The sequence below is a fragment of the Syngnathoides biaculeatus genome, chromosome 2 (genome assembly GCF_019802595.1).
Source record: "Syngnathoides biaculeatus isolate LvHL_M chromosome 2, ASM1980259v1, whole genome shotgun sequence".
Taxonomy (NCBI): Eukaryota; Metazoa; Chordata; class Actinopteri; order Syngnathiformes; family Syngnathidae; genus Syngnathoides; species Syngnathoides biaculeatus.
The window spans coordinates 42,478,554-42,491,425 of NC_084641.1; the positions used below are offsets into that span (position 1 = coordinate 42,478,554).

At 41.3% G+C, this 12,872-nt stretch overlaps 1 protein-coding gene across 16 annotated transcripts in view; it reads left to right on the forward strand.

The window, feature by feature from the left end:
- Positions 1-12,872, forward strand: part of itpr3 (inositol 1,4,5-trisphosphate receptor, type 3) — a 285,052-nt gene that overhangs the window by 38,717 nt on the left and 233,463 nt on the right. For 15 of the 16 annotated variants that reach the window (XR_009792909.1, XR_009792910.1, XM_061806443.1 and 12 more), the window contains exon 5: positions 2,375-2,533. The exons of the other annotated variant lie outside the window; for it this stretch is intronic. Coding sequence is in view for 13 of the 15 variants with exons in the window: in XM_061806443.1 (XP_061662427.1) it covers positions 2,375-2,533 (159 nt within the window). In the remaining 2 variants the exon portion in view is untranslated. The remainder of the gene's footprint in view (positions 1-2,374; positions 2,534-12,872) is intronic. 16 annotated transcript variants of the gene reach the window in all.

Below are 12,872 nucleotides of genomic sequence, written 5' to 3' on the forward strand. Positions count from 1 at the left end.
AAAGGATGATGGATGTTGTGAGGGAGGACATGAGGACAGTGGGTGTTTGAGAGGGGGATGCACGAGATAGGTTTGGATGGAAAAAGATGACACGCTCTGGTAACCCCTAACAGGACAAGCTGAAAGAGAAAAAAGATTTACTAACATCACAGTGTGGCATGATGTCACAGGCCGGCGCCATTGTGGAGGTCAATTTTTCCATTCGTCTACCGCGTCAGCCATTGTTCTTACGCTTGTCTTCTCCAACGTCAGTTTACATCGTGGTCAGTTTCACACAAATTCCGAAATGAACTCAAGCAACACGCGCTCTCACGACTGTAATGAACTCAAGCTCTTTTTCCATCTAAGCCTATCTCCTGCATCTTCCTCTCTAACCCCCACTGGCCTCCTGTCTTCCTCACAAGATCCATCACCCTTATATTTGGTCTTCCTCTTGCTCTTTTTCCTGGCAGGTCCATCCTTAGCACGCTTCTACCAATATATTCACTTTCTCGCCTCTGGACATGTCCAAATCATCGAAGTCTGCTCTCTCGAACCTTGTCTCCAAAACATCTAACTTTGGTTGCCTCTCTAATGAGCTCATTACTAATCCTATCCAACCTGCTCACACTTAGAGAGCACCTCAACATCTTCATTTCTGCCACCTCCAGCTCTCCTTCCTGTCTCTTCAGTGCCACGTCTGTAATCCGTACATCATGGCCAGCCTCACCACCACCACTGTTTTATAAACTGTTTTTCATCCTAGCAGAGACTCTTCTGTCACATCACACACCAGACACCTTCTGCCAACTGTTCCAACCTGCTTAGACACATTTCTTCACTTCCTTACCACACTCACCATTGCTCTGGATTGTTGTTGGCCCTAAGTATTTGAAGTTGTCCATCCTCGCTATCTCTTCTCCCTGGAGCCTCCTTCTTCCCCCTCCACACCTCTCATTCACGCCCATATATTCTGTTTTACTTTGGCTAATCTTCATTCCTCTCCTTTCCAGTGCGTGCCTCCATCTTTCTAATTGTTCCTCCACCTACTCCCTGCTTTCACTGCAGATCACAATATTCTATATATTAGTATTCAGCTTGGCTATAGCAGTCCAGTCTTCCGGGAGCTCCTCCTGTCCATCAAGAGCCTGTCTCACCTCTTTCCGAAAGACATTTCTCCTTTCTCAGCTTTCACCACATGGTTCTCTGCTCTACCTTTTGTCTTCTTAATCTTCCTACCCACCACCAGAGTCATCTTACACAGCACCATCCAATGTTGTCGAGCTACACTCTCCCCAACCACGATTTTACAATCAGTATGACATCGTCTGCATAAAATATAATCCACCTACGTGCCTCTACCTCCGCTCTTGTAGGTCACTCTATGTTCCTGCATTTTCTGGAAAAAAATATTCACTACTGCCATTTCCATCCTTTTTGCAAAGTCCACCGCCATCTGTCCCTCCAAGTTCCTTTCCTGGATGCCGTATTTAACCATCACTTCTTCATTTTCCCTGTTTCTTTGACCAACATTTCCATTACAATCTGCACCAATCACAACTCTCTCTCTGTCTGGGATGCTCAGAACTACTACTTCTTGTTCCTTCCAGAATTTCTCTTTTAACTGGAGGTCACATCCTACTTGTGGGACATAGTCACTAATCACATTATACATAACATCCTCAATTTCAAATTTCATCCTCATCATTTGATCTAATACTCTTTTCACCTTGGAGACATTCTTAGCTAGGTCTTCCTTTAAAATAACCCCTACTATGTTTCTCTTCCCATTAACTCAATGGTAAAACCCTGATCCTAAACTTCTAGCCTTGGTTGGATGCACAATATATCAAGTTGCAGCTTAATGGTGCCAGGGGCAGGCGTTGTTGACCCAGGCCAGAACCGATCTGGTATGGTATTCTTTAGATGAACGCTCATATTTGTTTGGCACAGTTTTATGCGGGATGCCCTTCCTGACGCAACCCTCTGAATTTATCCGGGCTTGGGACCGGCCTACAGAATGCACTTGCTTGTGCCCCCATAGGGCTGCATTAAACCTCTTGGATATACTCAAATGAGAAAAAAGTTGAGTCACAGTCTTCCTGTATTATGGCATATACAACCTGCTGGGTGACCTTTATTTCAGAATCAGAATTCGCTTTTTTGTAAAAACACACAAGGAATTTGTTTCTGGCAGTCAGTGTCGCCCTGATACGACATTCAGAACAAAGAACAAACAAAGTTACAAGAACAAAGAAGAACCCCAACATTTTGTGGCAGTGCATTTCATCCAGAGTAGAAACACAGTCAAGGCGGGAAAAAGCTGCTTTTTGGAGGTGGAAAAATGAAAAGTACAATTCACGATTTAATTTATTTAATTTTGACATTCCTTCAGCTTCTGCACATGAAGAGCAACAAGTACCTAACGGTAAACAAGCGTTTACCGGCGCTTCTGGAGAAGAATGCCATGCGCGTCACGCTGGATGGGACCGGCAATGAAGGATCCTGGCTATTTATCCAACCCTTCTGGAAGCTGCGTGCCAACGGAGACAATGTAAGCAGTACATGTAAAATATCAATGGGATAGTGTGTGTGTATGTGTGTGCGTGCGAGTGTGTGTCTCACCTGCGTTTTAATTAAAGATTTATGTAAATACGTATACAGTTGTAATAGTCTCAAAAATTTGAAGTTTAAATACTGTTGACAAATTTTATTCACTCTGGTTCCCACATACACATACATAAATATTCCTGAGTGGGGGGGTGGACGGTGGTTGGAGGGCTTGTTAGGAGTAAAAGGGGGCTTGGAGGTGCAGTCCCACTTATCAGTTTTTCACATTTTGCGGGGGTTGTGGTCCCCATTTACCGTGAAAAATGAGGGATTACTGTACTGTATTTTTTGGAAAATAAGTTGCAGTTTTTTTCATACTTCAGCCAGGGGTGCGATTTATACGCCGGAGCAGGGGTCACCATCGTGGTGCCCGCGGGCAAATGGCAGCCCGCGAGGACCATATAAGGCGCCCGCGAGGTATATTCTAAAAATACCATAGGCCACAAATTGTTACTATTATTTGTGCTTTAAATTCTGAATCTAACTTGCTTACGTGAATTAAAAATTTAAAATACTTGTAATGTCATTTACTACAATAAATGAAAACAAAAATATTTTATGTACGTGTAATGAACTGAGTCTGAAATTTGCCGCAAAGAGGTCACGTAGCCCTTCATACGATCGGTGCTCATGAAGTAGCCCTCAATTGCAAAAAAGTTGCTGAGCCCTCCTCCAGAGCAATTTACTGTATTTTCCGGACTACACATCACTCCGGAGAACAAGTCACACCAGCCATAAAATGCGTAATGAAGAGAGAAAAACAATATATAACTCGCACTGGAGTATAAGTCAAATTTTTGGGGGAATTTATTTGATCCAACACCAAAAACAGCCATATCATTTAAAATTTAAATTATGAACAATTTAAAATAGAAGTAGAATAGAGACAACAACAGGCTGAACTATAGCATAAATAAAGTTAAATAAAGTTTACCTAAACAATCCGTGTCACTCCAAATATCCGGTAACTAAAATCCAATGAAATCTTCATCTTCGGTGTCACTTCTAAACAAGTCCGCCAACTCCGGAGGGAGAAGATGTGGTGCTTCTCTTCTACGTCACTTACATCAGACTTGTCGGTCGCAGTTAGAACTAGCGTATTCCACCCTTTCTGAATCTCGACAGGATGGTTTTGGTTGTCATGAAAGCCCATACTTTGTCGAGCCATCCAATGACTTCCTGGACAGTTGCATGGCGGGTTTACCCGGAAGCTGTGCTCTCCATTGGTCATCCACTGCCCACACAGCAGGGGTCGGGCTCACCAGCCATACCTGTTTCTGTTGGTGGTTGCATAATGGCTCATGGAGCCCTCATAACGACATACTGTACGTGTTATTTCTGTCGTGTGGGCAACGCAAATGACGCAGAGAAGGTTTGTCCTAGTGGTGTTGCTGTAATTTGGGGCGCCAGGCAACGCAAATGATGCAGAGACAGTTTGTCCTGGTAAGGTTGTCGTAGTCCACAGGCTTCGCGTCGTATGGTGATCGTGTCGGAACAACTATGTAATTATGCAAACGCTTTTGACTAATGTGAATATGATTTTCTCTTCAATGGCATTTTTGTTCAGTCCTCAGTTGTTATGAGTTACAGATGCATGGGCCTAGAGCGTCTTCTTACGGTTGTCAGTGTGAAAATAGCCGATAAGCGACTCGAAAAATTGATGAATGGATGTAATAATTTCACATATAAGTCGCTCTGGAAAATATGTCGCACTCCGCAGCCAAACTATGAAAAAAACTGTGACTTATAGTCTGAAAAATACAATATATGGGAAATTATTAACACATTCTCCATCCATCCATTTTTTGATCATTCATTAATTTCACACTGACAACCGCAAGAGGGTGCTATAAGCCTGTGTATCTGTACCTGCTACTTCTGTATCTCTGAAAATTCATCATTTCAACATGAGCGGTATTTTATAAAAACAACTGAGAAGGACTGAACAAAAATGGCATTGAAGAGAAAATCGTATTCTGCAGATTACAAGATGCAAGTAGTGAAATATGCAGCTACACGAAGCGTCCAGATTTCTTCTTCAGAACACAAAAAGCTCTGCTTGTGATGTATCGATAGTATGCGACCGCACATCCCTCCACAGTTCAAAAATAAATTAAATGTTTTCAAGTCCATACCAGCCATCATCCTTTACTTAATGCTTCAGCAATAAATTGGATCTTTAATACAGTCTTGCATAAGCTATTGCAGCACAGCAACCAGGTGAAGGCACCGTGCAACTTTCCGCATTCGATGGCTTGACAATGTATGGGCTTCAGTGACAACCAAAACCATCCTGTCAGGATTCAGAAAGGCTGAAATAGGGTAGTTGTAACTGCAACTAAATCTGATGAAAGCGACGTAGAAGAAGAAGCGGCACAACGTCTACCTCTGGAATTGGAGTTGTTTAGAAGTGACACAGAGGATGGAGATTTTATTGGATTCATAGATTTGAGTGTCACAGATGGTTTGGTAAGCTTGTTTGCATGTTTTTTATGCTATAGTTATCTGAATAACTGTCGTGGGGTTAGGTTAAAATACCAGGGACGTTCTCAGTTCAATGTTTATGCGTTATAAACCATAATCAATACAGTACACTTATTCAATGTTTACAATTCTATTTTTATTTTAAATTGCATTTCAAGATGAAATGTCTGTTTTTAGGATTGGGTTTTATTAAAGAGATTGTAATGTGTAATTTCTAATGCAAATTATCTTATCTAGATGAAAATATATGTTCAACTGTACCATAAAATATGCATCCAGTTAGATTTTTTTCCCCCAAAAATACAATACCCATTGCCATTGCCATTCACTGAGACCGAGCACCTCCAATGGTCACAAAGTAGCTCCTTTCCTCCAGTTAGGACCTAAACCATTTAAGGATCATTCCATTTAGTCCTACCCACATTTCCAACCTGTTTAGCAGTATATGTCATGGTCCTGCTGGTCCAGCCCTGGCTGTGCGAGTCCCCGCACAGCTGCACTGATTAGGAGGCGCACACCTGCAGCAGTGATTAACCCCTGTGTATATTTAGGACCCAGTGGACAACTGGTCTTCGCCAGATCGTCGCAATTCATGCCCCGTTCCTGCACTCCCGTATTCTTGATCGTGACCCTGGTGTACCGACCTCCGCCTGTCCTGTAAGCTTGACGTGTTTGATACTCTTGCCTTCTCTGATCGAGCTCCCATGTGCCGACCGCTGTCTGCCCACGGGCCTGGTCTCTACGCCCGACGTCCTGACTAGCGCTGCTCCACTTGACTGTCTGCCTGATCCCTGATCTTGGAACGAAGAAACACTTCTCCCAAACTGCCTCTGCGTCTCCGGAGTCCTGCATTTGGGTCCTCCTCCATACCGATGGGCCGTGACAGTATATCGTGATCTACTGTATCAAAAGCCACGCTGAGATCCAACAAGACCAAAATTGACACCTTTCCTGAGTCCGTATTCAACCTTATATCATTGAGCACTTTGATAAGAGCAGATTCTGTACTGTGATGAGTTCGGAAACCTGATTGAAATTTGTCAAAAAGTAAATTTAAATTCAAGAAATTGAAACTGAGTTGATTAAAAATAACTTTCTCAAGAATCTTGCTATTAATGGGAGATTTGAGATGGGTCTATAGCTTGCTAACATGATCAACATTAATATGATTAACAGCAGTTATTTGGAGAGCTATGGGAAACTCGTCAAATTGAAGTGAGCAATTGATTATTTGCTGCAAATCAGGAAGCACTGACTTCACAATAGTTTTGAAAAAGTCAGACGGTTTTGAGTCGAGACAGCCCGTTGATGGTTTCAACTGCTGAATGGTTTTCGCTACAGTTTTTTGGTCAACTGTATCAAATTCTGACAAGTTAATAGAGTTTTGCCCTGGGTGGCTTCAAATGTGAGATGATTCTATCTTTTTGCTGATTTGTTCTGACATTTGACCAGATGGATTGTATTTTTTCACTAAAATAACAGGCAAACTCATTGCATTTGTCAGCTGTTGCGAGTTCTGGATCTATCTGATTTGGGAGGGTTGTTAGCTTGTCAACCACAGCAAATAGAGCACGAGTATTGTTGAGGTTCTCACTGATGATTTCAGAAAAGTGTTTCTGTCTAGCTCTAACTCTTGGTTAAAATTACAAAGACGTCATGGTCAATTTGGAGTGTAGTTTTTCTCAACTTGCGTTCCAGTTTCCTACACTCCGATTTAGACCTCTTGACCATCATTGTGCCCCTCCATGGTGTTCTAGGTCGCTCAGGATGGTCTTAGTTTGAACAGGAGCGAGAGCATTTATGGCATTTGTGATTTTCGAGGTGAAATTGTTCAAAAGTTCATAAACTCTCTCAGTGTTCACAGTCTCCATAAACCTTGTGGCAGTACTCTCATTTATGTACCTTTTCCTTTAGAGATATAGGTTTTCTGAACTTTTGGAAGAATCTAATTCAAAAAATACACAAAAATGGTCAGAAATAGCCATATCCTTAATGTCAATTTCAACATCCTTATAGATGACCAGGTCTAAGATGTGACTTTGAGTGTGAGTTGGACTCTTAATATGTTGTGTCTAGTATTGCAGAAAATTCTTTGGATGTTTTTTCAATGTTATTGTCAACATGAATGTTCAATTCTCCTGTTATGACAAAATAGTTGAAGAGTTTGTTTTCAAAACGAGACATAGGCATTTTTTTCAGATTTACGAAACTCGTGCCAAAATTATCCATTCGGAGCTGGATAATTTTGGCGCGAGTTTCGTAAATCTGAAAAAAATGCCCATGTCTCGTTTTGAAAACAGACTCTTCAGTTGTACTCAGTACTGACAGCAGTTCTGAAAAATCCTCCATAAATTTTCCATTGTATCTTGGATGTCTATAAATTATTAAAATGAGAACCTTTGGGTCACCCTTAACTAAAAAACACATATTCAAAAGGGCTAAAATCACCCAGTATAATTTCTTTACATCAAAATAATCATTTAAGAATAACAGCAATACCACCACCTTTTTTCCCTGCAAACACTTGTTCATAAAATTAAAATCTGCTGGTGTTGCCTCATTTAAAATGGTAATACAGGTACTTTCTGTTAACCGCATTTCATTTAATAACAGAAAGTCCAGACCTTAGGTTGTAATGATGTCATTGATCAACATTGATTTGTTACCCAGTGACCTGATATTAAAAAGAGCTAGTCTCGCAGAGATGGCTGGAGAGAATGATTCAATAGACTCACATTTTATCCTCACTAAGTTGGAAGTTCTACTTTTTTGGTGCCATATCTTTTTGACCAACTTTCTGTCCCTTGTAATTACAGGGATGAAAAATGCCTGATCTCCATAGGGGTCTGAGTTATTCTGGAAAAGACCCTGGAAATATCAGTCAGATTTACAGATTGTCTTCATGGGTGGAGGAGGGGCCTTTCGCAACTTAGTGGATGGTGGTTTCAAGCGAGGGGGCATGAGAGGAAGATGAGCAGAGGAATTAACATTAAAAGGATAACATTAATAACAATATTATTAATAATAACAATAATAATCAGAATAATTAAAAAAATAGTTGGCACCACCTCAAAGCAGGTTGCAACAAATGCTCCAGAAATAATGTATAATGATGTACATAACATATATTTGCTTAATGTAAACCTTTTGAGATCAAATTTTCTTAATATCCAAACCTTTCGATGATAAACCTGCTCTGACAATAATAAAACAAAATATAATACTTGTGAGTTCAAAGAAAGTAATGCATTGCATACAAGTATAAGATACTAGGGGAAAAAAATGAAAAGAAAAACAACTGATTGGAACCGATGAACAAAACTAAGCTAGAGTGTATATCACATTATTTAGTGACATTTTAATGTTGATTCACTGATGGTGTTGTGGAAGACACCTGCCCTTGGTGTGGACAGCGTGCGATAGATTCCCGCTCATTGATTGTGTTGATATCTGCCCTGCAACTGACTGGCGACCAGTTCAGGGTGTAATCTGTCTTTTGCCCAAAGCTAGCTGGAATAGGCTCCAGCTTTCCTGCAACACTTGTGAGGCGGCTTGGATAATGACATGACATTTTAATCTTGTGGTAAACTCCAGTTTTCCCCATAGCTCTCAAACTTGTCTTGCCTCAAAATGAAAGTTAAGTTCTCCATTTTAAACGCGTTTTGACCACTTTCATCCAATCCTCAACTCTGGGCGTATTCTTTATCAACCAATTCCTTGTGATAGCTTTTTTTGCTTGACAGTAACAAAATACTGCATCTGTATTAATTTTCTGGTCCCTTTACCGTGTCCGGTCTTAATCCCTAGCATAAAATGTCAAATTTGAAAGGAATCATGACTTTTATAATTTGTTTAATGTCTTTCCAGTATTTTGAAATGATTAGACAGTCCCAGAATACGTGGAAATGTGCAGTTTAATGTTACTTTTAATTCCCCATTTTCTTTTATACTATATATATGGAATCCTCACCATCGAACTCCAGTTGTATTCTATAAATCTTAGATGTTTCCACTTCCTGGATCTGACCGACAAACAATACACAGATTAGTTTGTGATTCCTCTTTTTTCATTGTTTTTTTTTTTTAAGGTAATGTCTAGATTGCAATAATCTATAAAAGTCTTGGTTGATCAATCGAAAATGATTTTTTAGATTCCGGAATTGTCACAGTCTGCCCCCAACATCAAGATCATTGTATATGATGAGCCCCTTTGGAGCCCATTGTTTGAATCTTATGTCAAAACCATTGGGTGGGAATACAGAGTCAAATCCGATCCATCCAGAATGGTTCCTTAGCTTTGTTTTCATTGATTATTCAATGCCAAATCTTGATGGACACTTTTATTAATAGGTTGAGGTCTTTTAAAAACTTGACCAAGCCTGTGTCTCCAATAATTGCTTGTCATGGAATATCACTTGATATCGTACATTCCATATCTTTCTATGTCTTTCCATTTTATTTTTTAGGAAGGGTTACAAATGTTAACTACAGTTTTTATCTGCACCACTTGATGATCATTTTGAATATTTGGGAGAGCGAGGCTCCCTTGTCTTTTGCCAGCTCGAGAGTTTTGTCACGAATTCTCGGTCTCTTGCCTGCCAAATAAATCTTGATATTAATTTGTCACATTCTTGAAATGTCCCCTTTCGGAGCTCCATTGCTATGTTTTGGAACAGATAGAGTAGTCTGGGAAGCACATTCATTTTTATTGTTTCCACCCTCTGTCCTAATCCGAGAAAAAGAGGAGGTTCCACCTGGTTTAATCAATTTACTTTTACAAATCATGGGGTCGTAGTTCTCTGATATAATTGTCTCCAAATTTATAGGAATGTTCACCCCAAAGTATTTAATTGTTTTTGAATTCCAATTTACATCAAGTTCTTCCCTGATGGATTGACCTGGGGATTAATCGGATGACCACATTTGAATTTTGTGCATATTCAGTTTATAACCTGATACTCGACCATATTCTCTCAGAATTGTGTGTAATTCTGGGAGAGATTTTAATGGATACCCCAATTATATCAGAATATCATCAGCAAACAGAGCAATTTTATGTTAATTGTTCACCTTGATGCCCTTTATAATCTCAGTCTATTCTATCCACTGACTCAGTGGCTCTATAAAAAAAGCAAATGGGGGTGACAAAGGGCAACCCTCATGACAATCCCTCTCTAAAGCAAAGCAAAGCAAATTTATTTGTGTAGCGCATTTCATACAGGAGGTGGAAAGGTAGTAAGGCTAGAAGTTTGGGAGCAGGGTTTAAATTATTCTACCACGGAGTAGATGGGAAGAGAAATGGAGTAGGGGTTATTGTCAAGGAAGAGCTGGCTAAGAATGTCTTGGAGGTGAAAAGAGTATCAGATCGAGTGATGAGACTAAAATTTGAAATTGAGGGTGTTATGTATAATGTGGTTAGCGGCTATGCACCACAGGTAGGATGTGACCTAGAGTTGAAAGAGAAATTCTGGAAGGAACTAGATGAAGTAGTTCTGAGCATCCCAGACAGCAAGAGAGTTGTGATTGGTGCAGATCGTAATGGACATATTGGTAAAGGAAACAGGGGCGATGAAGAAGTGATGGGTAAGTACGGCATCCAGGAAAGGAACTTTGAAGGGCAGATGGTGGTGGACTTTGCAAAAAGGATGGAGATGGCTGTAGTGAACACTTATTTCCAGAAGAGGGAGGAACATATAGTGACCTACAAGAGCGGAGGTAGAACCACAAAGGTTGATTATATTTTGTGCAGACGATGTAATCTGAAGGAGGTTACTGACTGTAAAGTAGTGGTAGGGAGAGTGTAGCTCGACACCATAGGATGGTAGTATGTAGGATGATTCTGGTGGTGGGTAGGAAGATTAAAAAGACAAAGGTAGAGCAGAGAACCATGTGGTGGAAGCTGAGAAAGGAAGAATGTTGTGCGGCCTTGCGGAAAGAGGTGAGACAGGCTCTCAATGGACAACCGAAGCTCCCGGAAGACTGGACGACGACAGCCAAGGTGATCAGAGAGACAGGCAGGAGAGTACTTGGTGTGTCATCTGGTAGGAAAGGGGAGAAGGAGACTTGGTGGTGGAACCCCAAAATACAGGGAGTCATACAAGGAAAGAGATTAGCGAAGAAGAAGTGAATACTGAGAGGACTGAGGAGAGGCGAAAGGAGTACATCGAGATGCGACGTAGGGCAAAGGTAGAGGTGGCAAAGGCTAAACAAGAGGCATATGAAGACATGTACACCAGGTTGGACACGAAAGAAGGAGAAAAGGATCTCTACAGGTTGGCCAGACAGAGGGATAGAGATGGGAAGGATGTGCAGAAGGTTAGGGTGATTAAGGATAGAGATGGAAATGTGTTGACTGGTGCCAGTAGTGTTCTAAATAGATGGAAAGAATACTCTGAGAAGTTGATGAATGAAGAAAATGAGAGAGAAGGAAGAGTTGAAGAGGCAAGAGTGAAGGACCAGGAAGTGGAAATGATTACTAAGGGGGAAGTCAGAAAGGCCCTACAAAGGATGAAAAATGGAAAGGCAGTTGGTCCTGATGACATACCGGTAGAGGTATGGAAGCAATTTGGAGAGATGGCTGTGGAGTTTTTGACCAACTTATTCAACAGAATACTAGCGGGCAAAAAGATGCCTGAAGAATGGAGGAAAAGTGTTCTAGTTCCCATTTTTAAGAACAAAGGGGATGTTCAGAGCTGTGGGAACTATAGAGAAATAAAGTTGATGAGCCACACAATGAAGTTATGGGAAAGAGTAGTCGAGGCTAGACTCAGGACAGAAGTAAGTATCTGCGAGCAACAGTATGGTTTCATGCCTAGAAAGAGTACCACAGATGCATTATTTGCCTTGAGGATGCTCGTGGATAAGTACAGAGAAGGTCAGAAGGAGCTACATTGTGTCTTTGTGGATCTAGAGAAAGCCTATGACAGAGTACCAAGAGAGGAACTGTGGTACTGCATGCGTAAGTCTGATGTGGCAGAGAAGTATGTTAAAATAGTACAGGACATGTATGATGGCAGCAGAACAATGGTGAGGTGTGCCTTAGGTGTGACAGAGGAATTTAAGGTGGAGGTGGGACTGCATCAGAGATCAGCTCTGAGCCCCTTCCTGATTGCAGTGGTAATGGATAGGCTGACAGATGAGGTTAGACTGGAATCCCCTTGGACCATGATGTTCGCAGATGATATTGTGATATGCAGTGAAAGCAGGGAGCATGCAGAGGAACAAATAGAAAGATGGAGACATGCACTGGAAAGGAGAGGAATGAAGATTAGCCGAAGTAAAACAGAATATATGTGCGTTAATGAGAAAAGTGGAGGGGGAAGAGTGAGGCTACAGGGAGAAGAGATAGCGAGGATGGACGACTTCAAATACTTGGGGTCAACAATACAGAGCAATGGAGAGTGTGGTCACGAAGTGAAGAAACGGGTCCAAGCAGGTTGGAACAGCTGGCGAAAGGTGTCTGGTGTGTTATGTGACAGAAGAGTGTCTGCTAGGATGAAGGGCAAAGTTTACAAAACAGTGGTGAGGCCGGCCATGATGTACGGAATAGAGACGGTGGCACTGAAGAAACAACAGGAAGCTGAACTGAAGGTGGCAGAAATTAAGATGTTGAGGTTCTCGCTCGGGGTGACCAGGTTGGATAGGATTAGAAATGAGCTCATTAGAGGGACAGCCAAAGCTGGATGTTTTGGAGACAAGATTCGAGAGAGCAGACTTCGATGGTTTGGACATGTTCAGAGGCGAGAGAGTGAGTATATTGGTAGAAGGATGCTGAGGATGGAGCTCCCAGGCAAAAGACC